General features: G+C 48.8%; 2 protein-coding genes across 3 annotated transcripts in view; one reads left to right on the forward strand and one right to left on the reverse strand.

Annotated features, from left to right (window-relative positions):
- Nucleotides 1–1,400, reverse strand: part of pdxka (pyridoxal (pyridoxine, vitamin B6) kinase a) — a 36,058-nt gene extending 34,658 nt beyond the window's left edge. The window contains exon 1 of the mRNA XM_087992430.1: nt 1,155–1,400. Within this exon, the coding sequence (XP_087848556.1) occupies nt 1,155–1,247 (93 nt within the window). The 5' untranslated portion in view covers nt 1,248–1,400. The remainder of the gene's footprint in view (nt 1–1,154) is intronic.
- Nucleotides 1,401–1,403: 3 nt separating this feature from the next.
- Nucleotides 1,404–14,190, forward strand: part of fgf9 (fibroblast growth factor 9) — a 41,987-nt gene continuing 29,200 nt past the window's right edge. The window contains exon 1 of one of the 2 annotated variants that reach the window (XM_087992432.1): nt 1,404–1,526. The gene's annotated coding sequence lies outside the window, so the exon portion shown is untranslated. Of the gene's footprint in view, nt 1,527–7,333; nt 7,428–14,190 lie in introns of those variants that run through there. The other variant, XM_087992433.1, reaches the window with a different exon arrangement.

A 14,190-nucleotide genomic window follows, 5' to 3' on the forward strand; every position in this document is an offset into this window, starting at 1 on the left:
GGTCAGTGACGGTGGGGGTCAGTGACTGTGGGGTGTGGGGGGTCAGTGACTGTGGGGGGAGGGGGGTCAGTGACTGTGGGGGGAGGGGGGTCAGTGACTGTGGGGGGAGGGGGGTCAGTGACTGTGGGGGGTGGGGGGGTCAGTGACTGTGGGGGGGTCAGAGGGGTCAGTGACGGTGGGGGGTCAGTGACTGTGGGGGGAGGGGGGTCAGTGACTGTGGGGGGTGGGGGGGTCAGTGACTGTGGGGGGTCAGTGACTGTGGGGGAGGGGGGTCAGTGACTGTGGGGGGTGGGGGGGTCAGTGACTGTGGGGGGTCAGTGACTGTGGGGGGTGCGGGGGTCAGTGACTGTGGGGGGTCAGTGACTGTGGGGGGGTGGGGGGGTCAGAGGGGTCAGTGACGGTGGGGGGTCAGTGACTGTGGGGGAGGGGGGTCAGTGACTGTGGGGGGTGGGGGTCAGTGACTGTGGGGGGTGGGGGGGTCAGAGGGGTCAGTGACGGTGCGGGGTCAGTGACTGTGGGGTGTGGGGGGGTCAGTGACTGGGGGGGGAGGGGGGGTCAGTGACTGTGGGGGATGGGGGGGGTCAGTGACTGGGGGGGGAGGGGGGTCAGTGACTGTGGGGGATGGGGGGGGTCAGTGACTGTGGGGGGTGGGGGGGGTCAGAGGGGTCAGTGACGGTGCGGGGTCAGTGACTGTGGGGTGTGGGGGGTCAGTGACTGTGGGGGGAGGGGGGTCAGTGACTGTGGGGGGAGGGGGGTCAGTGACTGTGGGGGGAGGGGGGTCAGAGGGGTCAGTGACGGTGCGGGGTCAGTGACTGTGGGGGGAGGGGGGTCAGTGACTGTGGGGGTCAGGGGGGTCAGTGACTGTGGGGGGAGGGGGGTCAGTGACTGTGGGGTCAGAGGGGTCAGTGACTGTGGGGGATGGGGGGGTCAGTGACTGTGGGGGATGGGGGGGTCAGTGACTGTGGGGGGAGGGGGGTCAGTGACTGTGGGGGATGGGGGGTCAGTGACTGTGGGGGATGGGGGGGTCAGTGACTGTGGGGGATGGGGGGGTCAGTGACTGTGGGGGTCAGAGGGGTCAGTGACTGTGGGGGGAGGGGGGTCAGTGACTGTGGGGGGTAATTAGGAACCTCTCCCCCCCTCACCCCGGGACTGACCTGGAGCGGAAACGCCGCCGACTTGTTTCCGACGAAGCCGCGGACGACGTGACTCTGGATGGAGAGAACCCGGCACTCGGGCTCCGGCTGCATGGCGGGGGAAAGGCCGGGGCCGAGGCCGAGAGAGCGGCTCGGGGACACGGGCCGGATCTGGATCCCTGTCAGTCAGGTGAGGCCTGGCCTGGCCGCGGGGCCGGGGAGCTGCGCTGGACACGGCCGCTCTGTCCCCGCGGCCCACCCCCCTCCCCGGCCTCAGGCACACTCCGGGCACCTTCCGGAAGCGGCGCGAGGTCCTCAGCAGCTGACGCTCAGAAACCGCCCGATCAAAGGCTGTCGGTATCCAGGCAACGGGTCACCTAGCAACCGGGTCAGGTAGGGATCACCGCGGGGGGTATCAGTGGGTGGTATTGAGGGGAGGGGTATCTGGGTGGTATTGAGGGGGAGGGGGTATCAGTGGGTGGTATTGAGGGGGAGGGGTATCTGGGTGGTATTGAGGGGGAGGGGGTATCAGTGGGTGGTATTGAGGGGAGGTATCAGTGGGTGGTATTGACGGGAGGGGGTATCAGTGGGTGGTATTGAGGGGAGGGGGTATCAGTGGGTGGTATTGAGGGGGAGGGGTATCGGTGGGTGGTAATGAGGGGGAGGGGTATCTGGGTGGTTTGAGGGGGAGGGGTATCAGTGGGTGGTATTGAGGGGGAGGGGTATCAGGGTGGTATTGAGGGGGAGGGTATCAGTGGGTGGTATTGAGGGGGAGGGGTATCAGTGGGTGGTATTGAGGGGAGGGGGTATCAGTGGGTGGTATTGAGGGGGAGGGGTATCTGACTGGTATTGAGGGGGAGGGGTATCAGTGGGTGGTATTGAGGGGGAGGGGTATCAGTGGGTGGTATTGAGGGGAGGGGTATCAGTGGGTGGTATTGAGGGGGAGGGGTATCTGACTGGTATTGAGGGGGAGGGGTATCAGTGGGTGGTATTGAGGGAGGGGGTATCAGTGGGTGATATTGAGGGGAGGGGGTATCAGTGGGTGGTATTGAGGGGGAGGGGTATCAGTGGGTGGTATTGAGGGGGAGGGGTATCAGTGGGTGGTATTGAGGGGGAGGAGTATCTGGGTGGTATTGAGGGGAGGGGTATCAGTGGGTGGTATTGAGGGGAGGGGGTATCAGTGGGTGATATTGAGGGGAGGGGGTATCAGTGGGTGGTATTGAGGGGGAGGGGGTATCAGGTGGGTGGTATTGAGGGGGAGGTATCAGTGGGTGGTATTGAAGGGAGGGGTATCTGGGTGGTATTGAGGGGGAGGGGGTATCAGTGGGTGGTATTGAGGGGGAGGAGTATCTGGGTGGTATTGATGGGGAGGGGTATCTGGGTGGTATTAAGGGGGAGGGGTATCAGTGGGTGGTATTGAGGGGGAGGGGGTATCAGTGGGTGGTATTGAGGGGGAGGGGTATCAGTGTGTGGTATTGAGGGGGAGGGGTATCTGGGTGGTATTGAGGGGAGGGGTATATGGGTGGTATTGAGGGGGAGGGGGTATCAGTGGGTGGTATTGAGGGGGAGGGGTATCTGACTGGTATTGAGGGGAGGGGTATCAGTGGGTGGTATTGAGGGGGAGGGGTATCAGTGGGTGGTATTGAGGGGGAGGATGTACCAGTGGGTGGTATTGAGGGGGAGGGGTATCAGTGGGTGGTATTGAGGGGGAGGGGGTACCAGTGGGTGGTATTGAGGGGGAGGGGGTATTAGTGGGTGGTATTGAGGGGGAGGGGTATCTGACTGGTATTGAGGGGAGGGGTATCAGTGGGTGGTATTGAGGGGGAGGGGTATCTGACTGGTATTGAGAGGGAGGGGTATCAGTGGGTGGTATTGAGGGGGAGGGGTATCAGTGGGTGGTATTGAGGGGAGGGGTATCTGGGTGGTATTGAGGGGGAGGGGTATATGGGTGGTATTGAGGGGGAGGGGTATCAGTGGGTGGTATTGAGGGGGAGGGGTATCTGACTGGTATTGAGGGGAGGGGTATCAGTGGGTGGTATTGAGGGGGAGGGTATCAGTGGGTGGTATTGAGGGGGAGGGGGTACCAGTGGGTGGTATTGAGGGGGAGGGGGTACCAGTGGGTGGTATTGAGGGGGAGGGGTATCAGTGGGTGGTATTGAGGGGGAGGGGTATCTGGGTGGTATTGAGGGGGAGGGGGTATCAGTGGTTGGTATTGAGGGGGAGGGGATATCAGTGGGTGGTATTGAGGGGGAGGTATCAGTGGGTGGTATTGAGGGGAGGGGTATCAGTGGGTGGTATTGAGGGGAGGGGGTATCAGTGGGTGGTATTGAGGGGGAGGGGGTATCAGTGGGTGGTATTGAGGGGAGGGGGTATCAGTGGGTGGTATTGAGGGGGAGGTATCAGTGGGTGGTATTGAGGGGGAGGGGTATCTGGGTGGTATTGAGGGGGAGGGGTATATGGGTGGTATTGAGGGGGAGGGAGTATCAGTGGGTGGTTTTGAGGGGGAGGGAGTGTCAGTGGGTGGTATTGAGGGTTGGGGGTATCTGGGTGGTATTTAGGGGGAGGGGGTATCAGTGGCTGGTATTGAGTGGGAGGGGGTTATCATTGGGTGGTATTGAAGGGGTGGGGGTATCTGGGTGGTATTGAGGGGGGTATAAGTGGGTGGTATTGAAAGGGTGGGGGTATCTGGTGGTATTGAGGGGGTGGGGGTGTCTGGGTGGTATTGAGGGGGAGGGGTATCAGTGGGTGGTATTGAGGGGGTGGGCAGTATCAGAGGTTAGTATTGGGGGAATATCCCTGGGTGGTTTTGAGGGGAAGTGGGGTATTGAGGGAGAGGGGCTTGTCAGCCGGTGATATTGAGGGAGAGTGGGTATCAGAGGCTGGTATTGAGAGGGAGGGGTATATCATTGGATAGTATTGAGGGGACAGGGGTATCAGCAGGTGGGTTTGAGGGGGTAAAGGGCTATCAGAGGGTGGTTTTGAGGGGGCAGAGTTTGGTATTGAGGGGAAGAGGGAGTCAGAGGGTGGTATTGAGGGGAAGGGGGTATCAAAGGTTGGTATTGTGGGGCTATCATACCCCTCTCCTCCCTCAATACCACTGTATCAGATTGATATTGAGGGCGAAGGGGGTATCAGAAGGTGGTGGTCAGGGAAGGGGGCTGTCAGAGGGTCGTATTGAGGGGGGAGGATTATATCATTGGGTGGTATTGAGGGGGCAAGTGTTTCAGCGGGTGGGTTTGGGGGGTAGAGGGCTATCAGACAGTGGTTTTGAGATGGGTATCAGAGGGAGTGATTTGAGGAGGAGAGTGGTATCTGAGAGTGGTATTGGGGGTATTAGAGGGTGGTCATGAGATCTGGGGGGATATCAGAGGGGGGAGTTATTGAGGGGAGGAGGCTATCAGGGTGGCATTGAGGGGGATATCAGAGCATGGTAATGAGGGCCGGGGAGATATCAGAGGGGTTATTGCAGGGGAGGAGGCAATCAGAGGCACTCCCGGCACCTTCCCCTGCAACCGCAAGAAATGCAAAATGTGCGCCCACACCTCCCCCCTTACTTCCCTCCAAGGCCCCATGGGATCATTCCATATCCGCCACAAATGCACCTGCACCTCCACACACATCATTTATTGCATCCGCTGCACCCGATGTGGCCTCCTCTATATTGGGGAGACAGGCCGCCTACTTGCAGAATGTTTCAGAGAACACCTCTGGGACACCCGGACCAACCAACCCAACCACCCCGTGGCTCAACACTTCAACTCCCCCTCCCACTCCACCAAGGACATGCAGGTCCTTAGACTCCTCCATCGCCAGACCATAGCAACACGACGGTTGGAGGAAGAGCGCCTCATCTTCCGCCTAGGAACCCTCCAACCACAAGGGATGAACTCAGATTTCTCCAGTTTCCTCATTTCCCCTCCCCCCACCTTGTCTCAGTCAAATCCCTCGAACTCAGCACCGCTTTCCTAACCTGCAATCTTCTTCCTGACCTCTCCGCCCCCAGCCCCACTCCGGCCTATCACCCTCACCTTGACTTCCTTCCACGCCCCTCCCCCAAGTCCCTCCTCCCTACCTTTTATCTTAGCCTGCTGGACACACTTTCCTCATTCCTGAAGAAGGGCTCATGCCTGAAACGTCGATTCTCCTGTTCCTTGAATGCAGCCTGACCTGTGCTTTTCCAGCAACACATTTTCAGCTTTTGCCCAAAATGTCAATTTTTCTGCTTCTCGGATGCTGCCTGACCTGTTGTGCTTTTCCTGCACCACACTCTCGACTCTAACCTCCAGCATCTGCAGTCCTCCCTTCCACTATAAGAGCAGTGTGGCCTACTCCTGCTCCTGTTTGCTATATTTATGACTAATCAAAAAGTGCTAGCGGAAATAATGGGTCTAAAGACTGATAAGCCCCCAGAATCTGTTGACATATATCCAAGGATATTAAAAAAAATAGGAAAAGAGACAGTGGAAGGACTGGTAGAAATTATCCCGCGATCCCTATATCCTGGAGATGTCACAGAGGATTGATAAACTGCCAGTATATTATATGAAAAGAGAAATAGACAAAAAAAAACCTATAGGCCAGTAAGCTTAATGTCTGTATTGGGAAAATGTTGGCTTGTATAACGTTGGATGTTAAGAGGAGAAAGTGAGGGCTGCAGATGCTGGAGATCAGAGCTGAAAATGTGTTGCTGGAAAAGCGCAGCAGGTCAGGCAGCATCCAGGGAACAGGAGAATCGACGTTTCGGGCATAAGCCCTTCTTCCAGCAACACATTTTCAGCTCAGATTGGATGTTAAGAGCATAGCATTTAGAAATGTGTGCTATGACCAAGCAGAGTCAGCATGGCTTCACGAAGGAGAAATCATGCCTGACAGATCTATTGGAATTCTTTGAAGGTGTAACAAGCAGAACAGATAAAGTGAACAGTGAATGTAGTATTTTTGGATTTTCAGAAGGTGTTTGATAAGGTGCCACATGCTAGCCTGCTTAATTAGATGAGCCCATATTGTTGGAGGTCGTATTTCAGCATGGACAAGGGGGCACTTTCAGGTTGGTAGCCTAATTAGCTCTAACCCTAACTAGCAGAGTGTCACAGTGATCAGTGCTGGGGCCACAATTATTTATTATATGTATTAATGGACTTGGATGAGGAAAGTGATTATACTATCGCTAAGTTTGTGGATGACACAAAAGTGTCTATACATGGATTTAAATGGGTGAAATGAGTCAGCAGAAACTTGGCATAAGGAATATAATGTGGGAAAATTTGAAGTTGTGTACTTGCCAGGAAGAACAGAAGAGGTGAATATTATTTATGAGGAGAAAGACTGCAGAAAGCTACAGTACAAAGGGATTTGTGAGTCCTTGCACATAAAGCTTAAAAAATCTAGCATACAAATTCAGCAGGTAATAGGGACGGCAAAACGAGTGTTGGCTTTTGAGGTGTAAAAATATAGAAGTCTTGCTGAAACTATACAGCACGCTGGTCGGACTGCAGCTGGAATACTGCCTTTACTCATTAGAATTTAGAATAATGAAAAGCGACATTGTTGAAACGTACACAATTCTTAGCGGATTTGATAGAGTCATAGAGGTGTACAACACAGAAACAGACCCTTCAGTCCAACTCGTCCATGTCAACCAGATATCTGAAATCAATCTAGTCCCATTCGCCTGCACTTGGCCTATATCCCTCTAAACCCTTTCTGATCATAAACCCATCCAGATACCTTTTAAATGTTGTAATTGTTCCAGACTCTACCACTCCCTCTGGCAGGCCATTCCATACACATACCATCTCTGCATGAAAATGTTGCACCTTTGGTCCTTTTAAAATCTTTCTCCTCTCACCTTAAACCTGTACCCTCTAATTCTGGACTCCGCCATCCCAGGGGAAAAGCATTGTCCATTTACCCTATCCATGCTCCTCATGATTTTAAAAACCTCCACAATGTCATCCCTTAGTCTCCGATGCTCCAGGTAATATAGCCCCAGCCTATTCAACCTCTCCCTCTAGCTCAAATCCTCCAACCCTGGCAACATCCTTGGAAATCTTTTCTGAACCCTTAAGTTTCACAACATCCTTCTGATCAGAGGAAGACCAGAATTGCATACTATATTCCAAAAGTGGCCAAATCAACGTCCTGTACAGCCACAACATGACCTCCCAAATCCTAAAGAAAAGCATACCAAACGCCACCTTCACTATTCTATCTACCCATGACTCTGCTTTCAAGGAACTATGAACCTGAACTCCAAGGTCTCTTTGTTCAACAACGCTCCCCAGGATCTTACCAGTAAGTGTTTAAGTCCTGCCCTGATTTGCCTTTCCAAAATTAGATTAGATTAGATTAGATTAGATTAGATTAGATTAGATTAGATTACTTACAGTGTGGAAACAGGCCCTTCGGCCCAACAAGTCCACACCGACCCGCCGAAGCGCATCCACCCAGACACATTCCCCTACATTTACCCCTGCACCTAACACTACAGGCAATTTAGCATGGCCAATTCACCAAACCTGCACATTTTTTGGACTGTGGGAGGAAACCGGAGCACCCGGAGGAAACCCACGCAGACACGGGGAGAATGTGCAAACTCCACACAGTCAGTCGCCTGAGGCGGGAATTGAACCCCGGTCTCTGGCGCTGTGAGGCAGCAGTGCTAACCACCTCACATTTATCTAAATTAAACTCCATCTGCCCTTTGGCCCACCTGATCAAGGTCCCATTGCACGCTGACGTGACTTTCTTCACTGTTCACTACAAACTTACTAACTATACCTCCTATTTCACATCCAAATCATTTATACAGATGATGAAAAGAAGTGGACCCAGCTCCGATTCTTGTGGCACACCACTGGTCACAGGCCTCCAGTCTGAAAAACAACCCTCCAACATCACCCTCTGTCTTCTACCTTCGAGCCAGTTCTGTATCCAAATGGTTTGTTCTCCCTGTATTCCATGTGATCTAACCTTGCTAACTAGTGTCCCATGAGGAACCTTGTCGAATGCCTTACTGAAGTCTATATAGATCACACCCACCACTCTTCAATCATCAATCCTCTTCACTACTTCTTCAAAACTCAATCAAGTTCGTGAGACATGATTCCCACATACAAAGCCATGTTGACTATCCTTAATCCGGTCTTGACTTTCCAAATGTATGTAAATCCTGTCCCTCAGGATTCCCTCCAACAACTTGCCCATCACCAATGTCAGGCTCATTGGTCTATAGTTCCCTGGCTTTTCCTTACCATCTTTCTTAAATAGTAGCCCCACATTAGCCAACCTCCAGTCTTCCGGCACCTCACATGTGACTATCAATGATACAAATATCTAAGCAAGAACCCAGCAATCACTTCCCTAGCTTCCCACAGAGTTCTAGGGTACACCTGATCCTGGGGATTTATCCACTTTTATGCATTTTAAGACATCCAGCAACGCCTCCTGTGTAATATGGACTTTTTTCAAGATGTCACCATAAATTTCCCCACATTCTACATCTCTAATGTCCTGCACAATAAACACTGATGCAAAATGCTTGTTTGGCATCTCCCCATCTCCTCCGGTTCTACACATAGGCTGCCTTGCTATTCTTAGAGGGGAGAGAGTGTGGTGCTAGAAAAGCACAGCAGGTCAGGCAGCATTCAAGGAGCAGGAAAGTCAATGTTTGGGCAAAAGCTTTTCATCAGGAATGAGGGGCCCTACTCTCCCGCTAGTTATTCTTTTGTCCTTAAATGCACTTATAAAATCCCTTTGGATTCTCCTTGACCCCATTTGCCAAAACTATCTCATGTCCCCTTTTTGCCCTCCTGATTTTCCTCTTAAGTATACTCCCACTGTCTTTATACTCCTGTAAGGATTCACTCAATTTCTGCTGTCCACCTGACATATGCTTCCTTCTTTTTCTTGATCAAAACCTCATTTCTCTAGTCATCCAGCATTCCCTATACCTACCAGCTTGGCCTTCACCCTAACAGGAACAGTCCTGACTCTCGAAATCTCATTTCTGAAGGCTTCCCAGCCATCCTTTTACCTGCGAACATCCGTTTCCAATCAACTTTTGAAAGTTCTTGCCTAACACCGTCAAAATTGGCCTTCCTCCAATTTAGAACTTTAACTTTTAGATCCGGTCTATCCTTTTCCATACTATTTTAAAACTGGCCCCAAAGTGCTCCCTGACTGACACCTCAGTCACTTGCTCTGCCTTATTTCCCAAGAGTAGGTCAAGTTTTGCACTTTCTCAGTAGGCACATCCACATTCTGAATCAGAAAATTTTCTAGTGCACACTTAAGTTCCTCTCCATCTAAACCCTTAACTATATGGCAGTCCCAGTCTAGGTTTAGAAAGTTAAAATCCCCTACTGTAACCACCCGATTATTCTTAAAGATAACTGAGATTCCTGTTGAATTTATTTCTCAATTTCTTGCTGACTATTGGGTGGGTGTCAACCCCAATCAGGTGATCATCCTTGCTAAGTACAGCCGTAATATTATCCCTTATCAAAAGCACAACTCCCCCTACTCTCTTGCCCCCCTTTCTATTCTTCCTATAACATTTGTATCCTGGAACATTAAGCTGCCAGTCCTGTCCCTCCCTGAGCCACATTTCTGAAATTGCTATAATATTCTAGTCCCATGTCCCCAACCATGCCTGAATTCATCTGCCTTCCCTGTTAGACCTCTTGCACTAAAATAAATAGTTTAATTTATCAGTGCTACCTTGTTCTCCGCCATGTTCCTGCCTGCCCTGTCTGTTTGACTTGTTCCTTTTCCCAGCTGTACCGGTCTCAGACCGATCTCTTTCCTTATTATTTCTCTGAGTCCCACTCCCCCACCTTACTAGTTTAAATTCTCCTGAGCAGCTCTAGCAAATCTCCCAGCCAGTATATTAGTCCCTTCCAATTCAGGTGCAATCCGTCATTTTTATACAGTCATTTCTATCCCAGATGAGATTCCAATGATCCAAAAAATGTGAACCCTCCTCCCCTGAACTGGCTCCTCAGCCATGTATTCCTACCCTCACCAGCTCGTAGTACAGGGAGCAATCCAGATATTATATCCTCGAGGACCTTTCTTTTTAAATTCCTGCCTAACTTTGTATATTGCTGAAAATGTGTTGCTGGAAAAGCACAGCAGGTCAGGCAGCATCCAAGGAGCAGGAGAATCGACGTTTTTTAGCATGAGCCCTTCTTCAGGAATGACTCATGGTTGGGGCTCATGCCCAAAATGTCTATTCTCCTGCTCCTTGGATGCTGCCTGACCTGCTGCGCTTTTCCAGCAACACATTTTCAGCTCTGATCTCCAGCATCTGCAGTCCTCACTTTCTCCTAGATAACTTTGTATATTGTCCCTTCAGAATCTCACCCTTTTCCCTTCCCATGTTGTTAGCTCCAAGGTCTACAACAACCTCTTACTGGTCCCTCTATCCTTTGAGAATATTCTGCACTCTCTCCTAGATATCCTTGATCCTGACGCCAGGGAAGCAATACACTATTCTGATTTCTCGTTGTCGGTCGCAGAAACATCTGTCTGTGCCTCTGACTACAGAGTTCCCTATCACAATTGATCGTTTGGAACCTGAAGCACCCCTTATTACATTACAGCCAGTCTTGGCTGTTCATGCTACATTCTCCTGAGAGTCCATCACCCCTTATATTTTCCAAAACAGCTTAATTGTTTGAGAGGAGGATAGCCACAGGAGACCCCTGCACTACCTACCTCCCTCTCCTATCTTTCCTGGAGGTAGCCCATCTACCTGACTGTATCTGTGGTTTTTCTCCCTTCCTATCACAGCCCCAGTTCCTGTAAGTTCCTCATTATCTCTAACTGCTGCTCCAACTGATCCATGCGAACGGATAGAACTTGCAAACACTTAGTGCAGACATAATCATCAATAACATGGATACTCTCCCTTACCTCCCACATCCGACAGGAAGAGCACATCACTCTACTGAAGGCCATCTTTGCACCTTAACAATCGACAGACCCAGAAAATAGCACAGTCTTACTGCTCAAAAAAACACTAGTCCAGACTAACTGAGTACTTGTGTTTTATATGTTTAAAATTTAATCAAGAGACAGATCCCTATGAAACATATGATCATAAAAGAACCCATTCTACTCATTATTGTAGATTTACAACAAAACAGCATGGTTACACTTAAAAGCAATGCGCTTAGCTGCTCCCATGCTGTGAGCTCCCCCACACAGGTTCCTCCAAGGTCAGCTGTGAATGTCACTGTTTGTTAATTTTTCTTAGATGCACTCCAATGTCCAGAAATACTTGAACTCAAACAACAATGGCAGTAGCTGTGCAGATTCACTGCTGTCGTAGGTTTCTTTCTCATTTGATTCACTGACCATGTGCTCACTGCCTTTGTCTCTCTTCCTCCTTTTTAAAGTGCTGTTGTTTTCACCTTTTTCTTCCCCCAAAATTCCAAAACAATGCAATAGCTTATAAAATAGTAATTACTGCTCCTGGAATTCGAGGAAATCAGCTCCAACATTGAAAATACCACAAAAAAAGGAGCAGGTCTTACAGCCACAACTTTTTCCTTTCCTCCATCTTGGATGACCCAGAATCCTTTAAACTAAGCAAAGTATGAGAAACTGAAGAAAACTGGATTCAATTTACACTATTTTAAATTGTTTTTCTTCTTTAAGCTCCTTTCACATTTTCGCTGCTCTACTGCTCCTGATTCTTTCCTTCTCTTGCCACGAGTACGTATCTTAGCTTACAGTCTACAGCACAAAGTTGTTGTAAAGCCATTTCCTCGCACTTTTAAAAAAAAATTTCACTCATTGGACATATGTATCACTATTTGGCCAGCACTTATTGCCCATCCCTAATTGCCCTTCAGAAGGTGGTGAGGAGCTGCCTTCTTGAACTGCTGCAGTCGCCACCTGTTGCAGGCCTACCCACAATGCCCCCAGGGAGAGAATTCCAGGATTTTGATCCTGCAGTGAAGTGAAGAAACAGCAATGCATTTTCAAGGGTAGATGTTGAAATGTTGTTTCCCTTTGTGAGCGAGTCTATGACCAAAGTCATGATATCAATGAGAGATCGCTCTTTTAAACCAGACATGAGAGAAATTTCTTCTCTCAGAGGACAGTGAATGGTGGATTTCTTGGCCAGCAAGGGTTGTCAAGGCTGGGTTGTTGAGTATATTCAAGACAGATTTTTAATCAGTAACAGAATCAATATTTATGGAAAAAAGGCAGGAACGTGGATTTGAAGATTATCAGACCAGTCATGGTCTGATTGAATAACAGAGCTGACGTATGGGCTGAATGACCTACTTCTGATCCTCTGTCTTATAGTCTGCAAACAGAGAAACCATCTTTGGCTATGATTCTAATGTAGGAAGTGTGTTACCCATAACACAAAATCCTTACAGACTCAATCCAGATATATTAGCTTTAGTGTGGGAAGAGATTAAGTTCATGATGGACTGTGACATTATTGAACCAAGTCGCAGTAGCTGGAACTTTCCTATCTTGAAGGTGTCAAGATCTTATAGTTGGGAAGGATATGCATTGATTGTCACACAGACAATGCAATAACAAAGGCAGATTCTATCTGATCACATGACCAAAGACAATATTGAAATTATTAGTCAAGCACAGTTCATTACAAACATTAACTAGATAGAAGGCTATTAGCAAGATCCGATGATGAATGGAGCCAAAGAAATGTCAGCTTTTGTAACGCTTTATGGACTTTTCAATGCAAATCCATGCTATTTAGAATGAAAAATGCACCAGCAATTTTCCAATAATTAGCCAACAAATCTATTGAAGAGTTGTGTAACTATGTGCTTGACATTGATGACTTGGTTGTGTTCTCCAAACCTGGGAAGACATGTACATAATTTGAATTAACTGTTTAAATGGTTAATAAGAGCCAATTTGGTCATAAATCTGGCTGAAAATGAATTTGCCAAAGCCAAATCTACTAGTGTGGCCCAACTAGTCAACAAGGTCATTTAAGGAAGCAAAATAAGAGGTATCTTGGATGTCCCCATGCTTAAGACAAAATGCAAATGCTGTGATGTATTTGCATGAGTGTAAGACCCCTATGGGGAGGAATTTATTGGGAATTATATTATAAGGTCTAGGATAACAACACCTCAAAAATGTTCAGTTAATTAAAGAGAGTGCGTATGGGTGATTAACAGATAGGTCATACCATCATTGAACTTTTTGAAGAGGTGACTAAGGTAGTGAAGAGGGGAATATCTATGGATATAGTTTTTATGGACTTCCAGAAGGCATTTAATAAAGTCCTACATGAGCGACTGTTAACAAAGGTAGAAGCTTACAGAACTAAAGAAAAATTACTGACAAGGCTGGATAATTGATTGAGTGACAGGAGACAAAGTAGGGATATGGGTAGGTACTCAAATTGCATGATGTGACCAGTGATGTTCCACAATGATCTATGTTAGGGCCTCAATTATTCACAGTATTTGTTAACAACTTGGATAATGGCGGAGAAAGTCATATATCCAAATTTGCTGATGACACAAAGTTAGACAGCGTTGGAGACAGTGTGCATGATCGCATAAAATTACAAAGGGATGTTGATAGACTAAGTGAATGGGAAAAACTGTGGCAGACGAATTTCATTGTAAGCATTTCTCACTTCCTCTAGAAAGAAAGCAACATAATCAAGACCCCTCCAATCTGGTTATATTCTCGTCACCCTCCTCCATCAGACAGTAAAAATAGAAATTTGAAAACACATACCACTAGATTCAAGAACTGCTTCTTCCCCGCTGTTATCAGTTTATGAATGCACCTCTCATATATTAGAACTGATCTTACTGAGCACCTTCTCTGTTGCAATAACAATATATTCTGCATTCTGTTCTATGACTCTGATGTATATATGTAAGGTACGACTTGCCTGGATAGCAAGCAAAACAGTACTTGTCACTGTATCTTGGTACATGGGACAATAATAAATCAAACCAAGTGTAAGGTGTCCATTTTGCATCGAGAAAAGAGAAGATCAGGGTACTTTCCAGATGGTATGAGGTTAAAAAGAGTGGAA

Source organism: Chiloscyllium plagiosum, unplaced genomic scaffold (genome assembly GCF_037043375.1).
Source record: "Chiloscyllium plagiosum isolate Xiang-an unplaced genomic scaffold, Cpla_swu_hap1 HiC_scaffold_12, whole genome shotgun sequence".
NCBI lineage: Eukaryota > Metazoa > Chordata > Chondrichthyes > Orectolobiformes > Hemiscylliidae > Chiloscyllium > Chiloscyllium plagiosum.